We start from the raw sequence: 26,913 nt of genomic DNA, 5'->3' as shown, positions 1-26,913 counted from the left end.
TTTTACGGACTGACTCAGACCGTAGTTATCAAGAATTTAATCAGATCGTCTTGTGAAGGAAAGATGCACATCTCTACGATCTGGGTTTTGCTGTGAGTTTTATTATACGAGAACTCCTACATGCCAGTAATGGTTATATTTGCAAATCTTTGCACATAAAACATGGTTCTGTTTTGAAAATGACTTAGGTATTGGACTAAAATCTAATCTAATAAAGAATGAAATGTCTAAACATCATCGATTTGACCCAAATTAAAACCCTCAATGTTGAAATCTTTAATCTTTGATCTAAAATGTACCTCAATTTCTCTATGAGTTATCAAGTCTCTGTCTCCTCTTAGAAAACACTTTTTAAAAACTAGAAATATAGAGCTGTTCATTTCCAAAAATCGATCACGGAGAATACTTCGAATTTACATCCCTAATTCTGACAATGCGTTCAAAAAACAACGCCATTTTTTTCCAGCTCCCTCATTGTTAATTAATGATTGCCTTTCAACATCGTTCTTAAAGTAAACCTTCTCTGTAGAGTACAATGTTGTGTGTAACTCTTTCAAAAATGTGATAGTTATGTATTTGCTGGTACTGTTTTCCTGTTTTGCTTTATTTGATCTCTAACTGGGTTTGTTAGAATAACTCTCTTGCTGAAGACAATGAGAATCAAGCTCTGCAGTTCTACCGTTTATCTGAAAACAAAAAGAGGAATGAGGAACAGAACTGTTTGTATATCCTTCCAGAGTTGTAAAATCTGTCCTCAGAGAGTGTAAACAGCTGTAAAAATGTGTTGGCATGTGATATAATCAAACTGTTTGTGGTGGTTTGTTTTCACACCCGTACAGGCTTTTATGGTTTTTTAATGCAGTGCCATTGTGGGCCTGAACACAGCCTCTCCCATAGTATTCGTGGCATTCTGGATGAGGCCTAAAATGTAAATGTGATTGTGATTTACCATGGGAACTTCGTGGCATTCTTCTTGTTTTGGAGGACTGTGAAAGGAGCCGGACTTGAGCCAGCTGAAAAGAACAGTGAGCTCTAACAGCCAAGAAGCAGTTGCAGTTAAAGCTACACTGAAAACGCCGTATAAATCTCTGCTTTTTAGAGTCCAACTTAAACCCTCAATACACACACACACGCAGACACACACATGTACAGCAGCTGTTTGAAACTGATATGTAAATGGTTCAAACGGGGTCCGTTTGGTGCCAGGGTGCACACATTGTCCTCTGAAGCTCGGTTTCTAATGAAGACCAGTTCAGAAAGCTCATTTATGCCTCTAGAACTGGAAGCAAACGACAGCATGCCAGCTACTCGGTGTGTGCGAGAATGTGTGAAATGTGTGTGTGCAGCATGTGTGAAAGAGAGAGAGGAGGGAGTTGGTGGTAGTCAGGGAAAGACAATAAATGAGAGAGAGAGAGAGGGGGAGTATAACTGTCAGAGGCAAAAAGCCATCCCAGCGCTGTTACACCTTGGGCAGAGATGTCAGAGACAACAGGAGGAAGGAGTATCCAGGAAGACTGTGGGGGAGTGTTAATGGAGGCGCATGAGTGAGAATGGACTAAGCGAGGTGAATAGACTGAACCGGCAGCAGCAGCAGCAGCAACAGCAGCAGAGGAGGAGACAGCCGCTCATCTCTCAGCTGCAGGAGAGTCAGGGAGGTGAGAGGGAGTCTGGCTGGTGGAGGGTGGAGGATGCTGAGGGGGGTTTCCAGGGATGTGATGTCACAGAGTGGAGACCTCCAAAGCTGACCCCTGTCTGCCCAGGGCCTTCCTGATCCTCATGATGGTGCTACCTCATGTTGACGCAGACTGTTTGGCACACAGTGTGAGCTCTACTTTGAGGGACACTTCACTTGCTGGCTTGAAGAATACTTTTTTAAAGAAACCTTTTATTGTAGGCTCGAAAAATGCAAGGACAAACTCATCGTTGAGTCTGAACATGTCAAAAATGTTTCAGGTTCCATGTGGCAGAAAAACAGCAGAAACTTTCACAAACTGGGGCCAAAATAAAAAATGAAATGCAGCACCTGGCTAATTCAGTTCACTTCTGCGTTTACTCTACATTGAGGCTACACCATCGTGAGGGCTACGTACGTGTGTGTACTTGTCCATGTTGCTCTATAATACTCCGCCTAAATACTGGACAGCAATCCAATTTCTTTGCTATAGTCACATAATCAGCTTCCAGTCCCACAATGTTCCCAGCTTGTTTGTGCATAGGAACCAATGATGACTAAATCTGATCTATGATGTTGGAAATGTAGCACATTGATAAGCAGCAGTTCATCATATTGCAATTACTGCACCGAAGAAAACAGAGGAAATGGCTTGGTTGAATCAGCGTATAGATAGAGGACGATGGTGATACCTGAAATGTTGTAAATGCAGGAAATAAAATCACGGAACAATCATGGGGCTTTGTGGTCTGTGTTGTTTCTGTGTGGGGCTACATTTTGGAGGATATGCACGTACGGCTACGACTGAAGGCTACGTAAAAACCATATGGCGTATGCTAGGGCGTAGATTCAATGCAGAAGTATAAGTCAGGCTTGTATTCAAACATGTTAACTTAGGAGAAGAAGAAAAATAGCCTCCTGAAAAAAGATGCTTATCCGCCACTACTCTGTGTTTCTGCCTGATAATCCAAGGCGTGAAAGATGTGACAAAGCATCGGCACGGAACGAGAAAGCATTGGATATTTGTTGATAATTTGTGTACAGTGGCTGAACAATGCAAAACTCTGGTCAAATGAGATGAAAGAACTACTTTATTGGAGCACTGACTCTAACAGAAACCAGAAAATAAGACAGCATAGTTTCTAGTATTGATATTGAACCTCAAACCTTCAGCAGCGCACATTGAAACACTGAGCTACTATAAACTGCATATTTAAATGATTGGCACACAGAGTCGAAAAACTCTCAGGCTACTTTTTTTACCCTCTTAGTTATCAGCTCCCCAGGTCACTTCTTGCAGTGTTGTAAACATGTCTAAATGTCGTGTGATTGCCCCGATGTTTAAGGTCACGTGCTGTTATTTTACCTTTTGCATAATCTGACATTATGTTCAGAACCCTGTCTCTGAAAAAGAAAGAATCAAGATCAGCATGCTCCAGTGGAACAAACCTGAGAACAACACATTCTGGCCCCGTTAAAACGTTTAATGATCTTTTCCACCCATCGTTAACATATTTGTGTGTTTATTCATTGGATCAGAAAGACTCCAAGGACGACGTAACAACCAAACACAAACACATGAAGCTCTGCTGCCACTTGTTTATTTATTTCCTTCTCTGGATTTTCCCTCCACGCTCCGCCTCAGTCAGCACATGCTAACGTAGGCCAAGGCCAAACACCCGCAGGGAGCGACCCTGTCCTCGACATGGCCGCCTCACACATCATGTGGCCTCTTTTCCGCCTCCCACTTAACCCTCACCACACATACAAATATGCTTCCTGCCGCCCAAACACACAAAAAAGGCCGAGACCAAACAAACATGCCGAGCTTGTGAGGAAATGTGAATAAATGCTGCGAAGTTGAACAAAAATGGTCGGAACGTCGAAGCCAAAGCAGGCTGAGGCAAAGCTGGCAACATACCAACACACACACACTCACACACACCCTCAGGTCTGCAGCAGAGCGAGGTGTCAGAGCCCGTTAGAGGCCTTTGGCTGGACGCAGCTCCAGAACAAGCTGGACAAAAGCGTTGCCTGTCTCCCCTCATTAAGTGATTTAAGATCCCGTGTTCCCCCGACTCCTTTCATTGCCGTCCAAAGTGAACACACTCAAAAAAGCCCGACAAGACTGCCAGGACCTGCTGACATGAATGGGGTGAAGAGGGGCAGGAAAGCCAAGTTCATGGCGGAGGACCGGGGTCTAAAGCTGAGCTACGCTAGCCATGCCTATTAGCCCTGCATGCAGATGGAGGGGGGGAGATTGAATAAACCGGGGTACGAGCAAGGCCTGGTCCTCGGGTGGGAAACAGCAGCCACTTAATCCATTAACAGTTCTTCCTCTGCAGACACAGAAGAAGCAACGTTTTCCCATGAAGCTTCAGTTTAGCAGAAATGTCCCGTTTCCACATTCCTGGCTAACAAGGCGGCGCTATCGAGGGAGGCGGGAGACGACAGAAAGATGGAGGAGCTGGATGGAACATTAGAGCTGCATCCAAAATCAACCTCATGAGAGCGCCGCTTTGGTTGAGTCGTGTCATAATAATGAGTGATTAAAGCGGGCTATCATATATCGCACAGTTACAAGGATTTGCTATGAAAACTCCATCACAGCCTGCGGTCAACTTCTGGACTTGTCAGCAGTATGGAGGAGTACTGCAGGTTTAAGCAGCTGCTGCAAAACAAATCTGTCTTTGCATTAAAACTTTTTAACTAGAATTATCCCAAAATTTCTTATGCAGATAAAGTATCTCCAAACAAGAGATCAACAGAAACATAAGTCATCACTGAGAGGGTTCTTTAGTATGTTGTGCCTCACTCTGAGGTATCACAGCACTGGATCTTATAAAAAGTAAATATAGTCTTTGTGCTTTTTAGGGACTATATGACAAATAAAGTCAGCTTAATGAAACAAGACAGACCAAAGCTGCCTCAAGACTTAAAGTACCAAAGGACTTTGCATTCATTGTCATAAATCAGAATTTTAGCAAGTCAATTTATGTTTTAATCCCTTAATGTGTCATCTCAAGTAGCATTACATGTCTGTTTTTTTATAACTTGCCTTGGGACTAGTGCTAAAATTAGTATTCCTGCTAACTCCCACGTACTTACACTCTGCATTTTTTTAGTGATGTTCACAAAAGTCACGATGCAAGAAACAAATAAACAAGAAAATGAAGTTTTGAAACATCTATGGCAAGACAGATTCAAGCAGACTGAGTAACTAGAATAAAAGTAAAATCTTCTTTTACCTGAAACAAGTTAAAATATAAATACTTTGGGACTTATTTTAAGGAATTAAACACTTCCAGGTAAAAAACAAACATAAATGTCATATTTCTTTTCATGTGTGTGGGATTAAGAGTAGAAAATATACACATATGAATGTAAAACACATCTTAAATGAACACCTGAAAGGCTCCTCCTCTGGGTCATCATGTCTTAAAAGTGTTCACAGTGAAGCTTTAAGATCTGCCACTTGGAAAGCGTCTTCATGCTGCCACTTTGATGCACACAGAAACGTGTTTGATGTAGGTCAACTCTCCAAGACGAGCAGAGGAGATTCCCCAACCGTTAAGAAACCTGTAATTCGAACTGGTCTGATAGAGTGCAGAGCTGCAGAGAGACCAAGGAGTCTTTAACGTGTCCTTTGGATGAAGGAGCCTAATTGGAGAGTGAGTGTGGTCTGATGTGGACAGTATACAGAGAATGCAGAAAATGCACTATTTGGATTTGAGTGAAAAAGAGACTCTCCAAGCAGCCAAGGTCCAATTAGTGTGGTGTAGGATGTGGGATCCAAACATTTGTTTACAAGAGGCTGCTTTTTTCCTCACTCTGTTCCTCTCAGGGATGGGGAACCCTGGTTGGGTTCCACGGCGGCTCCACAACAGAGTGGGTGTGGCTACACCGCACAAACCTCGGGGCCTTTTGACATTACACTGCGTAACCATGAGGTCAGAGGAAGGCTCTTTCTTCCAAGGCACAAAGGAGTGATTTTTCACTCGCCCCGTGAGAACAGCGGCGAATAATGAACCCTCGGGCCCCTGATATCACGTTCGGTTTCACACGCGTCAACTCCATTCTGGAGCGGAACAAAGGGGGCAGTAGGAGAAACATTTGTGGGGAGGGAACAGTGTGCCCAGGGCACGGCGTGCAGGGTGAGTCTGAAGCGTTTTATAGGTATTTTATTGGCATGGATACTCGTGAGATTAGAAGGGAATTGTTTCTTTCAGACATGCAGAGGAACAGAAACAATGGAGGCGAACAGGCAGACATGTGCAGATAAATGTGAAGGCTTTGTTTTGGCTGAAACTTTTCTGAATTAAATGGTGAAAAGATTTTATTTGCACAAGCAAGAACTGTCTCTTAAAAGAGTTGGTCTGAGCTATTTTTCGAATCCTAACTTTGAGTTGATGCTCTGCTTGACGAAGGAGCTTTCAAATCAATTAAAGAACAAAGTCTCTGCATGTGAGCAGGCCAGCTATAAAATGATTCAAGTAAGGAGCTGGGCGGAAAAAAAAATAAATATTGTTAGTGATAGTAAGGGGGTTGTATTTATATATAAATACACTTATTATAACCCAAAAGCTGTGACTATTTTCACCTCTGATTGTACTTTATGAGTCCACACAGGCAGATATTACACTTTGTGCTTCAATAACATGCTTTTACAACAAACAGGGTTTTTTTTTTTGCTGCAAGCATGGTTTCCAATACAATTCAGGAGATGAGAATTCAACATTCAGGTGTTTCAGGTTTGACTACCTGCATCTCCCAAATTTCCCTTTTTTCAAAATTCAGGCAAAATTTTTCAGATTTTCCACAATAAATTAGTTTAATTCATAAAACAGCCGCTTCAGGGTGAATGTAAAGATCAGAAATATTGACTTCAAGTCAACAAAAAGTACAGATTTTAAGACTTTATACTGCAATATCAAACTCTGTATACTAAAGAATATATACGATTAATACAGAACTGCTAATTATTTGGTTATGGCTGCATAATACCTGCATGGATAGTTTTCACAATGCAAGTACTGCACTACATTCATTCACTGGATTCACAACTTTGGTCCTTGCTCTGTTTTGTGGTTAAATTTAGGCAATGAAAGTATCTACGTTGAGATTCTGGAAAGATTGTGTATTTAGTCAGATTTAAATTTAAAATAAAAACATTCTAAAGCTACGGCTAATGCTTTTGTACTGAACATGACTGAAAAATGTGAACAATTATGTGTAATACGCATACTGAGAGTGATAAAGGTTGTGATTTTTGGCCAAAAAAAGTCACAAAAATGATCAGTAAATACACTAATAAGTTCAGTTTCACCTTTTTTGCAACCTGCCAGTCAGGCGTTTTTATATTGCATAAATATATTTGGAAAAAAAAATCCAGAAGGTTCTCTTACAAACGTTTATGTTGTTGCAAACTATTTGAATAAAAAACATTATTTCTCAGATGAAGTGCTGAACGAAACTGACCAGTTTTCTTAAACCAGTAAGTGACGTGAGCATCATGTCCGGGCGTTAGCTTCAGGACAGATTTCAGCTGCTGTATGTGGAAGAAACCAGCCAAATGGAGGATACGTGACATGAAGATAGAAGAGTTCCTCATTGAGAAAATCAATCTCAGTCTACTGTTTAAGATTCTAAATATAAGTCGATCTTCTGGCTCTGTGTAGTGCTGTGTTGTCACTTTCAGTACATGAAACCATGTTTCGTAGACTTTAGCATCTTCGTGGAAGCATTTCTTCTTGTGTTTCTGTTCCTTTTGGTCTTTTCTTGCTGCAAATCTTTGAAGCTCCACACCTGAGACATTTTTTAAGACAAAGAGAGAGCAGATTCCTCGCCTGCTCAGGATTCATCCAGATGACAAACTGTCTGAATGTGCGAAGATAAATCCTCCTAGATCCATAATTCATCAGTAAAGCAGGAGTTTATTGTAGACTGGGACTAAAACCTGCAACCTTTCAGTTCTAAGACTCTGTAACCAGCACCCAGCCGCCCGCTCTGTGTCATCTGCTCCGCTAAACTATAAAGCTTTTGGGAAAGGCCAGACGGATTAGGCTGCAGTTACTCTGACATGAAAAGCTGCTCTTAATTCAAAAGCCCTCATGGCTGATTAATCACAAATTATGATCAAACAGCTAACTTACATGATAAACATATGACACCCTGCTCACAAGTCTGCGTCTGCATCGGTGTGTGTGCAGGCATGCATGGCCTGTGTTGTGTGTGTGAGTGACTGTGTGTGTGATCACACTGTCTCCCCAAAGTCTGCAGACTCATTTTCCACAGTAGATTAAATGTGTGTCTGCACCCACAGAGCACACCGCCAAATTAAAGTCACCAATGTGCTGACATTTATCTGAGCAGGATCACAAGGAAGAGAGTTTTCTTACAAATTGGTCCACACTCACAAAGTGGACCAACTTCAGGGGAACACTCCACACATTTGTCCTGTTTGGAGGCTGACTGCACACGTCAGCTCATAATCAAGTGCAGAACAGCGCCGTTACAGTAATGTAAACGTACAATGAACGCCTCGTGGTCGTATGTTTGCATGTATGGAGGGAATAAAGGAGTGAGAGGAGTGATCAGAAGTGAAAGTGGAGTTTTTTCTGGGTGCAGAACAAAGACTGGAAGTCTGAGAAGCTTTAATCACCCGTCTTATATCTAATAGCAGAGCAGCTGGATGGGAAACATCTGGACGGGGAAGCTTGCAGAGCTGAACCAGGAGCAACACACCTGCAGGTGAAGACATTTAAAAGTCTGACAAGACAATACTTAACAAAATTAATATAAAAAAGAAGTGGTTCATCTAGAAAATAAAGCTTTTTGGGATATTCAACGACTCATCTATCAAAGTATTCACAGAATTATAACAAATACTTTTTGAACCGGGAGTTTAGTGTGCAGTAACATTTCTTTAAGACATATTTCGGTTCTTTAGGTAAAATTTTTGGTATCTAAATGTTTTGTGAGCAAATCTGATACTGTAAAAAAAAATCTGGTTAAATCCTGAATACATATATTTTTAAATGCACCAAATTAATTTTCTGTCACATGATTTATAATCTTTTTTTTTAATCACTGTACTAAATATTGTAATTTTAATAAATGTGTGCAGGCTTGATGATACCACATACGTGAATTTGTTGATTTTTTATTTTTGCTGTTGTCTTAGATTATAGATTTTATGTCACTATAGAAAATTTGGAAAAATTAAATCCTACTAAGTCTTCTCAAAACATCTTAACAAATCAAACCAGCAGCAACATTATTGTATATATTTTGTACTTAAATTGTACGCACTGTGACATTTTTTGGGATCATGCCAAGGACATTTTACGGGCCCTTTAAAGGTTTACGGGGTTACGGCACCATGTTGTGTCTTACGCTTTTGAGAGTTTTTAAAAAAGATCATTAAAAATCTTTCATTCGGGAACATATTTCATACATCACGTAGAATACAACCTGCGATACATTTTAAAATGGTGTGGATTCCGAAAAAGATTGAATTTAAGAAGAATAGTTTAAAATCTGTGCTGCTGTCACACAGACAAGGCTTATCTGGAGTTTCTTGTATTACTTTGTGCTTTAATATTGAAGGTTATTGTACAGAACAGGTATAGTTTCACTTTAAACTTGTAGATTTTTGTTCTCTCTAGGCTAATTACTTCAAATGTCAGTTTTTTGGAGGGACAAAAAGATTTCAGCTTCCTTGAAAGTGGAGAATTAGAAGCACTGGCAGACATAATTAGCGAGCAAGGAAGCATGAAAGAGAGAAGCACAGTCAGCTGGCTGTAACCTCTAACATTTATACTGTGGCAGACTCTCTGTGTGAGCCATGAAGAGGAGCGACCATACAGATAGTGATTTATTCAGATAGTTGTTGGCATTTCAGTTTACATCCTACAGAAAGCAGGCGGCTGCTGCAGCTTGGATTCAACATGCTGCATTAAGAGCTTTGCTCCCTTCAGGCAACAGAAATTCTGGGTTATTTCTACCCTGGTGTATCTGGCACAGTTTTGGTGATCTGCACTCGGCGGACCAATGAAAGCACAGCTGCTCCACGCCTCATTGGCTGCCGCGGGGTAATGGGTTAATCCTGATTGGAGACTCTCAACGAGGACACACCCCTGTTTTTTGGGGTTCTTTTTCAGGAGGGGGGTTTGGACTAATTAGCATATTTTACATTTTTACTGCAGTGTGGAGGATTTGTAACCTAATTTTAACATTTTTGGCTGCAAATGACAAAGAGGTGATACCACCAAATTAAAAAAAGCCCCTTAGCTGGTGATTCAGCCTCCAGAGTTCAATTTCAAACTCTTAATTCAACAAGGGAACAATTATCAAAAATTAACCACTGCAGCACAAACTTTACAGGCGGCAGAGTCTTTGCTGTACTTTCAAACAATCAGGAAATAATGTGATTTCTGATCAGACAAGTGAAGACCTTTGTCAAACAGTGGTGCAGCACCATCGCACCACATCTCCCACTCCACTGCTGGGTTGCTGGGCAAATTTAGAAACAGGCCTGCCTCCATACAGGAGTGGCTTGGTGGATGGTAAATGTGTGTGACGTCTTAGCCGGCGTGTTTCTCTAACCCCCTTGTGTATCGCGTGTCTAGACCTCACCAACACTACTTCTGGAAAGGACCATGTGACTCAGAGGAGCGGTCACAGGACTCAAACATCCACACTTAAGGCCCATGTTTTTTTTTCTTCCTCATCTACAATCAATTCTTGCCTTTTATTCCAGCCTATAATCACACAGGCTCAAATAAGTGAAACTGAGGGGAAGTGACAGAGGTGGAACCCGGCGCCGGGGACACACGGCTGCATCAAAGCGAGTTCAACCCTGCAAATGCCACCTAGCTTTGAAAAGACTTTTGCAGAAGGTAGAGCTGCAGTCATGAGACTAAATATCAGCTTAATGTTCAAAAGGATGGCTGCAGCACCGTTAAAATCTAATGATATGCTAAAAAACTGAAATAAGGTAAAGTAAAGTTACAACAAGATGGAAACTACTTTATTTAATATTTAAATATTTTTTCTTAATGTAGAAAAGCAATTAAACAAAAAATGTCTTTACAATTTAACGCTATGTTGAATATTTAATTAATTTCAGGTATAACTATGTGCAAGGGTATCACATCTTTATATACTGTGATGTCTTTAGAAATCATACAGCACATATTCATGCAAATGACTAAACATTTACAAAGCATACATATAATAATACATTTAAATTTGCAAAAAGCTAATTTTGCACTGACTATAATTTAGCGATTAATTCAACTAAGATTTCGTTTGCCTGTCTTTTCCATTAAAAATAAAGCTATTATTTTAAATAATAATAAAGCTAAAACTGAAAAAAAAAAAGTTATTCTGTCAATGAAAAAAATTAAAGCAATAAAATGTTAACGGGAAGTAAATCAAAATACAGTAAAAATGGTGTGATTAATGAAAAATAGTATGAAATATATATAGTAAGTGACAAAGATAATCAGAGAAAGCTAAAAATATATAAATATACAAATTAATTCAGGTGCAAATTGATTACAAATATTTTTTTGTTGTATTTAAATATGACCTGTGATTTTTTTTCTAAAACCTGCCATTAAATGACACTGGGTATACCAGATGTATTATTCCAAACTCTCACAGCGTATTGAAAAACTTCCCAAGTCCACAATCAAAAAGAAAAAAGTAATTAGTGAACTTTTTGTGACCGAGCGTTTTGCTACTTACAAAAGTCCACTAAAACTTAATAGTCACCTCTGTGCAGAGACAGAAATATGAGCATTGAGCCATAAAGACTTCTGATGGAAACCTAAGCAGCCTGCACACTCAGGAAACAAATAAAACATCTTTATGAGCAGGATTTTATGATGTTAATAGGCACAGTACCGGTCCAGTGGCCTCTAAGTGCTCAGCTGGACAGGTCTGTGTTTCAGACAGCCGCTACTGTCTGCTCCGCCACGCACAAAACTACTGCAAAACTCACTGTCTGCATTACGCTGGCTGCTGGATAATTAAAAGAACACTTCCACAAATTACAATAAATTTCCATTAGCCGGCTCTAATGCACATTTTGCATATTAAGGCACTGAATATGAAGCTAATTGATACACAACAAACACTCTGTGCTGGAGTCGTCTGGTCTGGGTACTTCAGTTTGAAGATGGGGTGATTACAAAGCTAAAACTCAACATTTTCAAAGCTGTAAAATCAAAACTATACTTCTGTAAAAAATTGTTTCAAACATCTGCTAATGAGCTGAAATAATCATATTTTCAAGATTTAAAAAAAATCATGTTTCATGCGTTTACTGTATTAAAAAGCAATTGTTCTGGCTTAATTCTGTGTTAGGCTGAAACAAGCTTTTTAAATTAAGTTCTTACATAAAATGTACTTTACTGAAACAAGTGCAGCAGTCACATCGCCACTTTCTTTCTTGTTCTAAGGACTTTTAAAGTTTTTTATCAGCTTAACCCTCTAGTTTAGGTTGTCTTCTTTTTTTTAAAGTGCATTAAACTAGATAATTGCAACTAGTAATGAAGGTTGAAATGTCAAACATGGAGTGCATCACATCGCCATTCCTTACATCATGTACGTACTTATGGGTGCTTTCCTCTATTCCTCTTTGTATTTAACTTTTTCCATTTTTAATGCTCAATCATGAACATATGCACATGTCCTGCCATATCAGTTTGTAGTTTTTCTGTAATTTGTTAGCCTATTAAAAAAACTTTCTGCTATTAAAGTAAGACTGAAGATTTGTTGGTTTGCTTCGTCTCTTCTCCTGGTTTTTATTAGTTTCCTCAGAAGTTTCCTCGTCTCTTCATGCAGGACGGGACGGGTTCTCTGTGACCTTGTCTCCTTTGTAAAACAGACAATAACAGACTTGTTGGGCCATTAGTTTCTCTTTGTAGGTGCTTGTCTAGGTGTGATATCCACCCTGTCACTGCTGATACCGCAGAGTCGGCCTCAGGATCCTCTAAAGGAAAGGACAAAGAAAGTCGGACACAAAGAAAAGATTTACAACATTCCTGAGGTGTAATTATCTCAGTTTTACGCCGGGATCGACTGGAAATCTTAAACCTGAAATAAGAAGGAAAAGAAGCTGAAAAAAGCTCTTTGAAGGCTCCATAACCTAGAGTCTTGATTCATGAAAGCGTAGTACTCTGCTCAAGTGGAGCACTCTGATTGGGCGGGAAAAGGAGCTCTGCGATTGGCTGCAGCGGTGACATATTCTGTGTCGACTCAGCACTGGGACCTGTTACGCCAGATGCCCTCCTCTCGTCCCCTGCAATGTTTGCAGCCCCACGCACGCGATCCCTCGCTCCGCTTGGCTGCACCCTCTCATCGCATTACTTCTGCTATTCTAACTCCTCCATCAATTATGCACTAGAATAACTCCGGGCCCTGATGGAGCCAAGACATAAAAGGGGATCATCGGCGCGAGCGCTCCCAGCGTCTGCCCGCGTGTTCCCATCGTGCTGCTGCTGTGACCGGTGATACGAGCGCCAAGGTAGCTGCTCGCACGGGCAGCAGGGATGGCAACCGGGCGACAGAGCATCACCAAAGCTTGTGCCACCATTATTGTGTTAGTAGGTCAATCAGGCTGCGAGATGCCAGAAAGCTCACAATTAACAGCAGCAGACTTTACTGTGTCTTATCCAAAATAAATGACCGTGTTGCATTGAATTTGGGTCAAACTATCAAACTAGCTTCAAGTTGCATAGCCTTGATTTTAAAGTATTTTTAGCACAAGATAAGACTGAAAGCTCAACATCTATGAGGAGAAAACTAGTTGGCTGAACTTATTTTCAACAATCAACAAAGAAAGATTGAAATACAACTAAAGCTTCTTCACAATATTTGAAGTGAGCTGAAGTCTTTTGTTGCTGTCCGTCATCTCAAAAGCTTTATCTAGACAGTCTGAAGTTTCCGTGCTCATATCAAATATCTGTGACTGATTTAAAGATCTTTATCAGATCAAGTTTTAGAGTCGTCTGATTTTTATCGGAGTTTGTGTTCAGCACTGGCCAGCACATTGATTTGGTGAAGGATATTACCGCCTGCACATGAACACTGTTTGATGAAATGAGGCAAATGTACTAAAGATTTTATAATAACTAATCAATCTTCAGCAATGTATGTGATTTAGGGAAATAGATTAGCACAAGTAAGTCTGAAAACACTGTGGACAGAATTTCTAACAGAATTACCTCAAAATTCAATTTTCAAAAAATGTGCACGATTGTTTCTTGATCTTGAACTTTGTAAAAGTTAATTATATCATTTCAACAGAATCAAGGTTCATGAATAAAGACTGATTTGATAATTGAAACGTAATATTTTTTCTCATATTACTTTTTTTTCACATTAATGGAACATCTGACTCAAAGATTGAAGTAACAGACACGAGTGAGTTCCTTTAAAGACATAAGTGAGTTCCTAAGAAGGTTTTTTTTTTTTTTTGCCGGAGTTGAGTGTCAGGTCTGAAAAGATCAGAAAACACTCTAGTGACATCCCAGGATTCGTAACCTACTTTTTATTCTTTGAATCAAAATGGAGTCGAATTTGGAAAATGGCTGCCTGAGCTCCACGCTCCGCCACACAGCTCAGAGAAAAGACGAAGAGGAGGAGGAAGAAATCAGCCACGTCTACGGAAAGTGTGCACACGTAAGCTGTCTGAGAATTCAATTAATGCCTGCACAACTCAAGTTTGTGTAGTGATTAAATGCACAAAACTATTTAATCACGTTTGTACATCAGCACAGAAACACAGGCCAGGAAAGAATTTTGAGAAAAAGAAAAAGAACAGACGACATTATGTCGACCCCTCTATTAGAGTCATGGCGGTCCTGACCTGGATTTCTCCTGCTTGCGTGTGAAGGTTCGTCCAGATCACAAACGACTTTTTTAATATTTCATGGGTCCCAAAGCACCACGTGTGCTGAAATCCAACAGGAGGAAACACTTTGGGTCTCAACGGGCCGGAGAGCCACACGAAAGGTCCGCAAAGTCACACCAAGTTCATGAAACAACAATTGTACGTCACACGCGTGTAAATAAAAATTGTGTTTTCAATATTTTTTCGCCACATGGGTCTGAAAACTGCAAAACAAGCCAAAAGTTCTCCTCTCTGTTGTGGTAACAGAAAAACAGCTTTAAACTATCATGAGATAAACCCAAATGATTACACAAGACGTTTGAACCAGAGAAACAAAAGAAACTAAGAACACAGCGAGCGTCAAGATCTGCTCACAAAGCAGATTTTTCTTCATCAGATGTTTTGGTTTGTCTCGCAGAGCTTCATCACTCTGTGAATCACACATGATTCACTAACCTACACGTCAGCTGGGCCTAATTTCTTCCAAGAAACACAAAAAGTAAAAAGTCAGCAGCCATTTAGAATCAGGAAACAAGGGCCTGATGAGGAGGTGCACATACTTCTTGTTTCAGGCCTCCCTCCAAAGCCGCACTGACCCAAATACACTTCCAGAAACATTTACTGTGTTTGGCCCCCGCTGTCAAAAGGATCACATTTGCTTTTTATCAAGAATAGATTTCAAGCCAATTTACATTTCATACATAATGGTTTATGATTTCAATCTACTGATGTGCCAATTTTCTCATAACCTCCATTTGTCTCAAACCAGCAGAGACAGAAAGCGTCTGTCCTGTCAGGAACATCACGTAATGAAACTCCTGACATCACCGCCAGTGAGTCAAACCTGCAGAATTTCAACTGAACCTCCCTTAATTATGATAAATAAGCATGAGGAGAGGGTTAGCTGCTTCTTAATAATCCAAACAATGATAAAATAAACTCGGATGGTCCCGCTGACTGTGTTCTGTCCTGCTTCCACTCTGTCCTCCTGAATCAACTCAGAATTTATCCTGCTAATATTTTCCTTTTCATTAATTCACCATGAATCCTGAAAGACTCCAAGAAGAATTAACAATTATGTGACATATTTTCAAACACAAAAGAACCATTTCAAGAAATTTGAAGCTGAATGCTTCTAATTATGTGTTTGTGCACTGAGCGCAACGAATAAGATGGATTAACCTACTCCTGTTGAAACAGCTCATTCTCCACACATATCCCCATTTCACAAACAAAGAAAAACACTTTAATGACACTATTTTATTTAGAATTATTCCTAAAAACACTCAAGAAAAAAAACTAGTAATGTTGCATGATTTCAACCTGTTCCAATTCAAATCTACTAATTTCAGGACATTTCTTCATGTTATCCTTATTTAAAGTTGCATAATTGTCAATATGTATCCTTGTAAACCCCTTCTCTATAAAATAGTGCCATATAAAATTGAATGTTAAAGTAAAAAACGCAATATAGACCAAAGCTAATGGCAAAGCGAATTCAAAATTTCTAATTTCTGCATAAAAAGGGATGAAGAATTACATCAGTCATGCTTAGTTTTGTGTATTTACTGAAAAAATAATAAAGAAAAATCGCCCATATCCCTTGAATGTGCACATATTAAGCCAAAAAAGCCAAGAGTGGTGCTACTTCTGAATTTTTTAGAAAAAATAGCACAGACTGAGGCCAATAGCTTCTCCAGAATAAAAAAAAATCGAATTATTCTTTTAAAAAACATTGAAAATAGTCAAATTGTGCTTGTAATATGTTACAAAAATGTCTTAAAAAGAAATCAAGACTTCAAGAATTAAATTGTGCAACAAAATGTCTTACTAAAAACTGAACATGTTTTACAGTGCAAACATTTCAGCAGCCTTCCTTCAGCTGCAGAGGTTGCTGATAACTTTCCCTTTCCCTGAATCCACTTTAAAGTCTTGAAAAACGACACAAACTCACATTTCCTGACTTTTTGGTGCTGAGTAGACTTTAGAGGACCAAAACGCAGCCTCATGATCTTTGATTCTGCATGATGCACTACAAACAGCAGCAGCCTCTCCCGCTCTGTTAGCAGCTTAGAGGCTCTTTAGGTTCTTTTTGTGGCCGTTTTTAGGAGCTTTACTGCAGTCATTAGGAGCTAAGGCTGATTAATGTGAATGGTCAGGCAGGCCTTGGCTTTCTGAGGGAAGAACAGAGAGGGGTGAAGGGTCTCACAGGAAGTGTTTTGTGTCTCCACACAAAGGGAGGGCTGACCTCTTAAGCCCCTTAGAGCCTCTTTGCTAATACCCTCACCGGTGCCTACAAAGACACAGGGGATGCCATTTCACCACTCACATTTAAACAGCACACACACACAAAAAAGCCCCACTAAGATTAAAACAGCAGAAAAGTGAACCTCTGTGCAGCGGACTGAGACTGTGAGATTAGGCCTGAAGAGTCCCCCGCTAATCCATTGACTGTCGCGCATATCAAACACAGGATGCCAAACCAGCACACTATCGGATCTGGACACTTCGAATCACACAGAGTTATTTTCTTGGAGTCAGAAACATTTAATTTTCTGAAATATTTGGAAACATCCGCCAGCAGAGAGATTGGTTTCTGTTTCCGCTTACAAGCCCAAATGTTTAAAGACTTCTCCAGATTACAGTTCGTGTTTCTGTTACTGTGTCGAATCTTCTCTCAGGATCATAACACTGGAAAAGTTTCTGAAAAATATATCACTGCACTGAAATACTGAGAGGAATAAACTGCAGACAGATTGCCTTTACACTGCAAAACTCAAACCTGCAAGTGTATTAGTTGAGATGAGATGAAATACTTTAATCAAGAAACTTGTCAGGAAAAAGTTGCTTGCTGCATTAGAAGATATTATTACTCATTATAAGCAATAAGGGCCAAACTTGTGGCTCGTAGTATCTTAAAATACCTTGAAACAAGCTTTACTTTCAGACTTGTAAGGTTAACTTGATCTACATTCAGACCCGACACGAGAACAGCCGCATTAAATTAAAAAAATAAATCAGTAGCTGGCGGTGTAACTTCTTAATGAAACACTAGCAAAGAACACCACGCGCCTTGCAATCTCTGTTTTGCCTCTTAATGTTTTTCTTTTGTTGTTGTTGTAAAGCACATTGTGACCTCTGTTCTTGAGAGGTGCTCTATAAAAATAAATCTTACTTGAAGCCTTCTTCAACAGGCAACCAAACAAGATGACTATGGCAAAAATCACTGACTTAGACTGGAGAACGTTGATAAACTCACTAGAGTCAGAAGTCTGCCATCATAAATTTCCTTCTATGCAGGTATGACTATTTGACTGGGAAAGCAATATGCAAGTGCAATGACGTTACTGTTTTCAGAGGAACAAGGAATATCTCCTTTATATGGCGAATGAAAGGGTTAACTTTAACAAGTTAAAGTTGTTTCCAGCCTTTTGTTTCTCAGAAATGTTCTTCTGGATTCAGAGATTTATTCACAAGCTTATTCATAAGTTTGTTTTTCCACATACCTTCATCTAAACTTGTAAACTCAAGTGTAGTTTTCATGCTGAAGCAAAGACCTTTCACACTCTTTTTTTCTTTCGAGGTTTTGAGACTCAGTTCTAAAAAGCTCTTGAAATAATAATTTCTTTCACCAACTGCATGAAAAGATCAGCTTTCCACTCCCATGTTGAGATTCTGAAGTCTCCTTTCTTGTGATAGGCTGCTGACTCAAACTATTAATTTGTTCATTTATTCATTCAAACCTTTATTTGTTCTCAAAAGGACACTAAGGTTTCCCTAATTTCCATTTCCAATATGAAAACAAGTTGACTGTTTCTTTAAAAGAAAACAACTTCCAGAAAGAAAAGACAACTTAGAGAATATATTTTGTTACTTCAGTTCACTTGCTGTGTCAGAATTTGTGAGGAATTTTGCCGTAAACTAATAAACCTGCCACACTCATTAGTCACCCCTTGTCACTACTTCCTGTCAATCAGGCCGGCACAGCCTGAGGGCCTCGACTTATTAGTCAGAGCGTAAAGGAGGGCAGGGGCCGCTTCGCTCTGCAGGCAGGGTCATAGAGAGCACGAGGAATGACGGGCGTCTCCGCAGGACGACTGTCCCTCCTCTTCAGAAATTTTATTACATGAAACTCTCAGTAGAAGTGACCTGAAGGTTCAGTCTGATGAAGCACTTTTTGAAGGTACAGGTGATTAAAGCAGGCAGCGGTAGGACACTGAACATGATATGAGAGAGTGAATAAGGCAGATATCCTATCTGTGAAGTGCTGCTCTTTCATTTCATGCTCTGAGAGAGCGGAGTGCTGTAAGGAGGCTTAATGCTCCTGCACTTTGTAATAAAATGAAAGGTAAACCTCAGATAAGAAGCCTCTCATCCTCACTTTATTGATAGTTTCTGAACCCTCCCTGCAGGAAATCACATTCACTCAGCTCTCTTTGATGCCTTTTCAGATTGACACTTCCTCAGGGGTGGAAACACCACTTCTGACCCCACCCCGGGACTCTGCGGCCTGGACACTGTTCTTCTGTCGTAGCCTCTGGCCTCTATTTCGGAAGTTTCTTTCACCCCCGCAACTGTGCTGTCCCGCCTGTTATAATCTCCCTGCCCCACCTCAGATAACATATGCATACTCTCCACAACCGCGTCTCCCTCTCCCGTCTCCTCCTCCTCCTCCTCCTAATTCTGTCTCTCTGCACAGCTCAAACCCTGCTATGGGCCGCTGAGTACGAGAGAAACAATAGCGGCCTTTCAGGCGCTCTGTGCCGGCGCTGAGAGAGGGGTTGCGGTCCTGAGACCCAGTCAATATTTGGACGTGGTTGCCTTTTTGTGTCCATTTTTAATCCAAGCGGAACCAAGCGGCAGGGAGCCGGGAAAAGGCTGAGAGGGGAAAGCGAGGGTAAACACAGGGAACAATGCAAACGGGGCAACTCACAATACCACTGGGAAACTATCACAACATCAGCTCGCCACCAAGTGAAAAATAGAGTATTGTTTCTCTAAGTGGAGATTAAAAAGAGAGCAGCGTAAGAAAAAGCAAATAGTGGAGGTCACTGTGCTCTGAAGAGAAATGCGTGCACTAAAAGTGTCAAGTTGAGGAGCTTACTCCTATTTCTGCGACCGAAAACAATCACATATGTGCACAGACTGAAATGAAAGAGAGAATTGGATCATCAAAGAAGACTTTTAAAGTCAACAACCGCACTTCTGTCAAACATGAAATCAAGCCAATGAAAAGATTCTTTGATTGTCTTATGGAGAAATATGTTGCATCTGCTGGAGAGAGCTTTGGAGGAGCATTATCAGGGATTAAAGGAAACCCCTGGGGTGACAGAGCTCTCCCTGAACGCTGGAATCCCTCTCTGCCCAGCTGTCAGGTCGTTAGTCCCACCCAATGAGCTTCTTTGATGACGAGGGGTATCAGTTTCCATGGCGTCCGAGACACAAACAGCTCGGGAGATTAAGGACGGAACCTGGCCCTGATTCTCCGTTGATCCCACCTATCAGCAACAAATAAACACCTTGGGCCACAGCAGCGCCTGCCTGCAGACCATATGGACCCGGGTGGGTTTTAATGAAGCAGCTAAAGAGCTGGTGAGCAGGGAATTCACTAATAGCTCCTTGTCAGAGCAGCAGTAAGTACCCCACTCGTACGCTTTATTCCATCATTTGGTTACCCACACAGACGGCAGAGCTGACGAGGAACATCTGTGGCTCATTTTTCTTACATGAGCCTTTTCCACAACCCAACGCCTCAGTTTGTATTCTCCGAGCTCCGCTTTGTACTCTCAGGTCCATGCTGTTCCCCTGGTGCCACTTTTTTATCAAACCTAAGAATGAATTAATATGCTGGAACTAAGTGACGCTCACTGCTCACAAAGAGGACAAATGCTTCCTAAATTTGATTTGATTTCCAGGTTTATGATTTGTTACTAACGGTGATTTTAGAGGGATAAAGATAAGTTGTTACAAGATCTTTAATAAACTGTGATGATTGTGTCTTCTTTGCCGTAAAATCATTTCATGGACTACTTCACACAAGACCTACTTTACAAAAGCTTTAACTAATGATAAATAACGATATAACATAACTGATTTAAAGAGCAGGCATCTAAGCTAAGTTCACGCCTTTAAAACCTCTAACCTTCAAAGTACGTTCAAACATTTCTTTAGAGTTTGTAACAGCGGAGGTTGGAACAGAAGGAGATTTTTTACATTACAATAACATCTCAGAAAATATTACGATATCTCAGAAGTGACAAATTATTATTGAAATGAGGTATAATGATCCTTCATGGAATTAGATGAGAAACTTCTGTTTTATTTTAATACTGTAACAAAATATACATCGTAGGATAGAAGTCTCAAGATTTTTTATGAGCTAATACAGTTAATACAGTAAAAATAAAATTTCCTCTTTAATCCTTTATTACAATGTCTAAAACTTCACTGTGACGCCATTTATAGAATTTCTGCCAAATTTGGATCCAATCTAACTTTTTATTTTTTGTATTTGATGATACTTTTCTGTCTTTGCATCCCTTAGCCATCCGTCTTCTTTTTTCATAGTGTTAAAGCATTTGGCAGAGTTTTTTCCACAAGAACGATCTATCAAGTCTGATGCCGTGTGATGAGACAATAAAGATTTCCGTCTTTCACAGTGCTCCTTTAAAAGTAGATAAAGGGTCTCTTTTATCACAACTTTTGATGGGTAATGGCCCCAAACTGTTCAATTCAATAAACTTGTCATTAATATTAAAAGTTATTTAACATTTAATATAGTGGAAACAACTTCAGAGGACTGTATAAAAGTGAAACAAAGTGATTTACAAACTTAGAGAACCTGAAAACAATGTCTACAATATGACCAGACGGCTGCATGGGGCCAATTTACAACACTCTATTTTCAATCCTGAGCTTTACTACCAAACCAGCCTTTCCAGACTTTCCAAACCAGCATAATGTAGCAACTAAGTGCACAACCACTACACATAACATCTCCAGACTAATGGAGTGAGGAGAACAATGCAGAAGACTCCCCTGCAGCCTTTTGCAGACACAATTATCTGAAGCCTCTCTGCTTCTATTTGGAGGATCTGGCACCAAAAGAACAAACTTTCAGAGTCTTCATCAAATGCATCTCAGCAGTTTCTTTCTAACAAGACTCCCTGATTCTGGAGTTTCATTTAATTTCATTAAGTAGCTTATACGGGTGAGTAAAGCTACTCGCTGTCACTGTGGAGGCTTTTCAAACTCCAGGCGAAACTGAACCATCCCGAGGGCTGTAAATCCCTCTCCCAGCGCTGCTCACAGTCCTGCTCGTCTAATCAGCAACAAGCATCAGCACGGGAGGATGTTTCTCTGAGATGAAAGCACAGCAAACACGGACGCATGTTGGGCCAAATCACACGAAGGTTTCTTTCTTTCAGCCTCATTTGAAACAATAGAAAAACATGAAAATGTCATCGCATTTCCATTTTTCACGACTCACTTCCCTTTTCAATTCCAGAGCTCCTGTAGGGGATTTCATGAATGGCTGAGTATGGACTGCTGCTCCGGATGCCATTTCTCCCACTTTGGTCAAATATGCAGCAGAGAAGGCAAGAGAGGGGGGGCTCATCTGGAAGTTGGGACTGTACCACAGCAGGTTCCCAGGGCTCCAATACTGAGTATGGTTACATTAACCAGCAGGGATCCGGGGCCAGAAAGCTTGTATGGAATACTGTTAGGTTCTGCTGAGGGTCATGGGGCCCCCTGGCTTTAAACACGGCCCTCTCTTACATTCTACAGCCGGGGTCAGGTTTAGATTAAAGTCATGAATGAGAAAAGGAGACAGTCATTTAGAGTTACTCATTTATTTAGCCTCCATTCTGCTGAGACAAAGCCCAGGCGGGGCGCCTGTGCCGGGGCCGTCACCGGGGCCCCATGGCCGGCGGTGCTGCCCCGGTTTTGACCCTGACAACGGTCCCCTCTGCGCTGCTTAACCCGAAACTCGCCTGGTTACTACCGAGTGTGTGACCTCAGCATGTGTGGATCTCTCACAAGACCGGGCACCACGCTGGGCCTTGGCCGTAGCTGAAATACCCCTGTGTACCCCGGCATTGTCTGCCTCAGCGTGGGCCGGGAGGGGGGCAAGAGGGGTGGAGCGGGGTGGAGGGACAGGGGTGCATGGCAACCAAGAAACAAGACTTGGGAAGTGGGAACAGTCTGGAAGCCAACAGGGAAAAAAAAGCAACCTGCAGCCTGCGAGCAGGACAGAGACAGAGAGCTGTTATCAGTCTCAGATATCCGTCTGTTATCTGGGCAGGACCTCCATCAGCCTTTGATCTTACCATCCCAACATTTGCATTTCTATCATTAACAGGATGTCAATTCAACTCCTCTCCTGCTCCACAAACCAGTTTATCGCATGTTCCAGAGGAAATGTTGACGTGGATATTTGATTGTATCTGGACTCACACCCAAACATTATCCTGGAGAGTTTTCCTGTCACACTGAAACAAAGTGACACACTCAGATGAGCTCAAGTAATAAGAGGCAGTCAACACAGATGCCCTGAGACACACAGGGAGAAGAAATGTCACCTAAGCACTGCTCAGATTTGAGATTTGGGGAGACTTTTTATGCAAACTTGCAACTTAAAGTTTATAATATTTCATAACATACTTAATGTGCACCTTAAAATCAAAGCACTGTCTCTGTGAGGGGAGGCGTGAACCACAACAACTCAAAATTTGACCAATATATCTGCATAAGTCTCCCAGGATGAGTCTCCATCTGGCACAGAATCAATTGTGTCATTTCTAATCGACAGCAGCAGACTGGAAGCGACTCAGCATTATTCAAAGACAGCGGCTCAACCGAACATCTCTCACAGCGCTTCTTACCATCATCATGTATTTCATTTTCGACATTAACGCCGAGCAAACACCGAACATTAATGCGTAATAGCGCGTAATGGTGCGTAATAGCGGCCAGGATATGTGTGTGAGGGGGTGGGGGGGATTGCATGTTGTTCATCCGTCAGCAGTGATTTATGCTGCTCGGGTTATTACAAAGATGATTCGGATTTGGAGGATTATTAAAGAGTAATAATCACGACGATCAATCAAAGGAGACAACAAATAAAGGTTGCAATCAAATGGGAATCTGACAAACATCCATCACCCCTAAAGAAAGCTGAAGATGAGCTTATAAAAATGGTAATTAAAGCAAATGTTGCATTTTGTTAAGTTCAGCTCAAAACTGATAAAAAAAAAAGAGTTCTTATATTTTTCATATTCACACTGAGGTTTTGTTTTTGAAGAGGTTCTGCGAACATTTGTTGCTTCATATTGAGCCGAGAGAGAACAGAGTGTGTACAACAACCAGTCTGTCGACAATTTAACTACTGTGAAGCAGATGGAGTGCAGCTACAACCCGCAACGTCAAGGGTGACGGATAAATCAGGATCCCCTGTGAGTCTGTGTGTCCCTGAAGAGACCGAAGGAAGGATAGCTTTAGGCGAACGGGTCGGGCTACTTACTTTGGGTTGGTCCGGTTCCAGAAGACAGCGTAGCGGTCGGACACCACCTTGGAAGCCGGGTCCTGGCCGAACACACACATCCCAATGACGAGGATGAGAAACAGGATCATTTCCACCTGCGGCATGTTTGCTGTGGAACTCCGGAGAAGCCAAATCGATAACAGTCCCTCCTCAGGATCAGGTTTACGACTCTGAAGGATTTAGGAGTGAAGTCTTGCACTTTGCGCGTTTTAATTCCCGCACAAATGTAATGCCTCTTCCTCCGAGTTCAGAAGAAAAAAGAAGCTTAGAATCTTCTTTGAGCAGAGCGGGGACTTGTTCAGTCTGACAGTCAGATCAATGACTTTGCACCAAACGCAAACTCTCCCCTCACTTTGATTTAAAACAGTCACACATAAAGTGAAATAGCCGTTTAAAATCCAGGAGATCTCAGTCCGAACCTCGTACTCTCTTCCCCCGGCTCAACTCCGCGCAGTGCTGCGAACAGTTTCTCCAACTCGCATTGAATCACCAAGAGAGGAGGCAGCGTTGCGTACGCAGTTATAAACACAGAAACTGGAGAGAAAATGTTCCACAATGCAAAGGTTAGCGACAGGAGAAACGCAGTCCTTGTCCCGTCGCTCCTCGGCTCTGTGTCTGTGCTCCTGTCTCCTGTTCGCCGTGAATCACCAGAAGCCACGAAAGGAAGAACACTCCAACCAGCAGCTTCAGCTCCAGCTGCCCGAGCACCTCTGCCCCTCCGAACAACAACACACGCAGTAAATCAAATGTCTCCACGGCGCGTAAACGCTCACAATCTCCGGGTGAAATGTCCCCTGACGAGCGCTGTTACCAATGTGCAGGAACCAAACCAAGTCTGCAGCGCTGTGGCTCCTGCGGCCATGCTCTCCCGGACCAACCCCCCTCCTCCACCAACCCCCTCTCCCTCTCTCTCCTCCTCCCTCCTACTGTGCCAGCCGGGGCACGCTGTAAAAAGTGTGTGTCTGTGTAGCTGAGGCGTTCATGCTGTTGAATCTGCCTGAGATTGTGCTTTCAAGATTCAAGATTCAAGATTCAAGAAAGCTTTATTGCCAAGTGAGCTCGCACACACAATGAATTTGACGTGGTGAATGGAACACTAGTACTTAACAACAAGACAGTAAGGACACAACAAGACAGTAAGGACACAACAAGACAGTAAGGACACAACAAGACAGTAAGGACACAAGACAGTATAGGACACAACAAGACAGTATAAGACACAACAAGACAGTAAGGACACAACAAGACAGTAAGGACACAACAAGACAGAAAGGACACAAGACAGTAAGGGCAATAAATATATACACCTTAACACAAATCCAAAATTTCTAAATAAAAATAAAAATACTATCTGTACAAAGAAAGGTAAAGAAGTACTTTTAAAAACATGAAACAAGTTAAATTAGCCTAAGCCAGAGCGCACATGTAGTAGATGAATATAATAATAATATATGTTATGGGATGATTTACAATATTGCACATGATTATGAGGTATTGCACCGGAAATCAAAGTACTGCACATGTAAGTGATATTTTAAAGTACATTGAGTTTAATGCAATATCATGTGCAAGTTTTAAGCTCTTTTTATTTCTTGGTGCATCATGTTTTTACAGATTGCATCCAAAGCAGACCAGTTCACTCAGAAACAGGCATTAAGACCTCAGTTCAAGTTCATTCATGATATATTTCGAGTGCAGCCGCTGCAGCGCGGTTTGTTATTGCGCACATTTTTTGCAGTGTACAGTTTCACGGTTGCTCACAGTCTCATTGGCTTCGGATTTTGAATGACGGGCGTTTCGCTTACAAAAACAACGTCCCTCCTCCTTGGGGGGTATGTGTGAGCTTCCCAGGCCCGGCAGCCAGATCCCAGATCAGGTCAGTCGTGCTGCTGCTGCTGCTGCACAACGAGCTCCTTTCACGGAGGAAACTTTATTTTCACATCACATTTAGGACTCATCCTGTCCAAGTTTCCCACTCATATAAGTACAGTTATATAGTGAAAATTCTCAGTCTATAACAGTTTTAGTGAGTTATTTAAAACGAACATTAACACTAGAACACGGACATAAATATGATCCACGCAAATGCAGAAAGTCCACGAACTTCAACAGGAATAAAAACATGCGTTGCAAATTATAACTGTTTGCATCTTTACTCATCTTAGAGTTAATTCCAATTGAGCATGAAAAATAAACTAAAATATCACAGAACAGAACATATACTACGAAACTACTTCATTTGTTTTATTTTCCCCTCTGAATAATGTCGGTTTTTTTTTTATCAACAATGCACTGGTCTCACATCCTGCTGTAGATTTGACTGTGCTGTACATTACTTTGGGTCGATGACTCAGGGCGCCACATAGCGGTGATAAGAGGAACAACCTCTCAATGACACCGTCTGTTTTAAAGGAATTCAATACACTGCTCATTATAGAAAAGCACATCCTCACTGCTCCTCTGTTTGTTAGGAATCATTCAAAGTATTTAGACTCTGTCTCAAGGTGCAGACGAGGACTGTAAGTGAGTGAGTGAGTTTAGTGCAGACACAGACAGACTTCAGCCTGCTGGTTGAACTAATCCTCCTCATAACAACTGAACACTGAGGGATCTGGTGTGAGGGCCGCTGGGCTCAGCAGCAGCAGGATTGTAAACTTTACAGAGACACTGAACAGTCACACCGTGGCTTCTGTTCACAAACACTCTGATTTATTCCACCTTCACAGGCGCACTGAACTCCATCATGTCTGGTTCACAGTTTCTCTCTCCATCTGCTTAGCCTCCGATGACACA

General features: G+C 41.2%; 1 protein-coding gene across 1 annotated transcript in view; it reads right to left on the bottom strand.

Annotated features, from left to right (window-relative positions):
- The window catches only part of LOC117831447 (ephrin-A5b-like), a 93,128-nt gene extending 68,104 nt beyond the window's left edge, over positions 1 to 25,024 (bottom strand). Inside the window, exon 1 of the mRNA XM_034710148.1 lies at positions 24,100 to 25,024. Within this exon, the coding sequence (XP_034566039.1) occupies positions 24,100 to 24,224 (125 nt within the window). The 5' untranslated portion in view covers positions 24,225 to 25,024. The remainder of the gene's footprint in view (positions 1 to 24,099) is intronic.
- Positions 25,025 to 26,913: the final 1,889 nt, after the last annotated feature.

Source organism: Notolabrus celidotus, chromosome 19, assembly GCF_009762535.1.
Source record: "Notolabrus celidotus isolate fNotCel1 chromosome 19, fNotCel1.pri, whole genome shotgun sequence".
Classification (NCBI taxonomy): Eukaryota; Metazoa; Chordata; class Actinopteri; order Labriformes; family Labridae; genus Notolabrus; species Notolabrus celidotus.
This window is presented reverse-complemented; position numbering and strand designations above follow the sequence as displayed.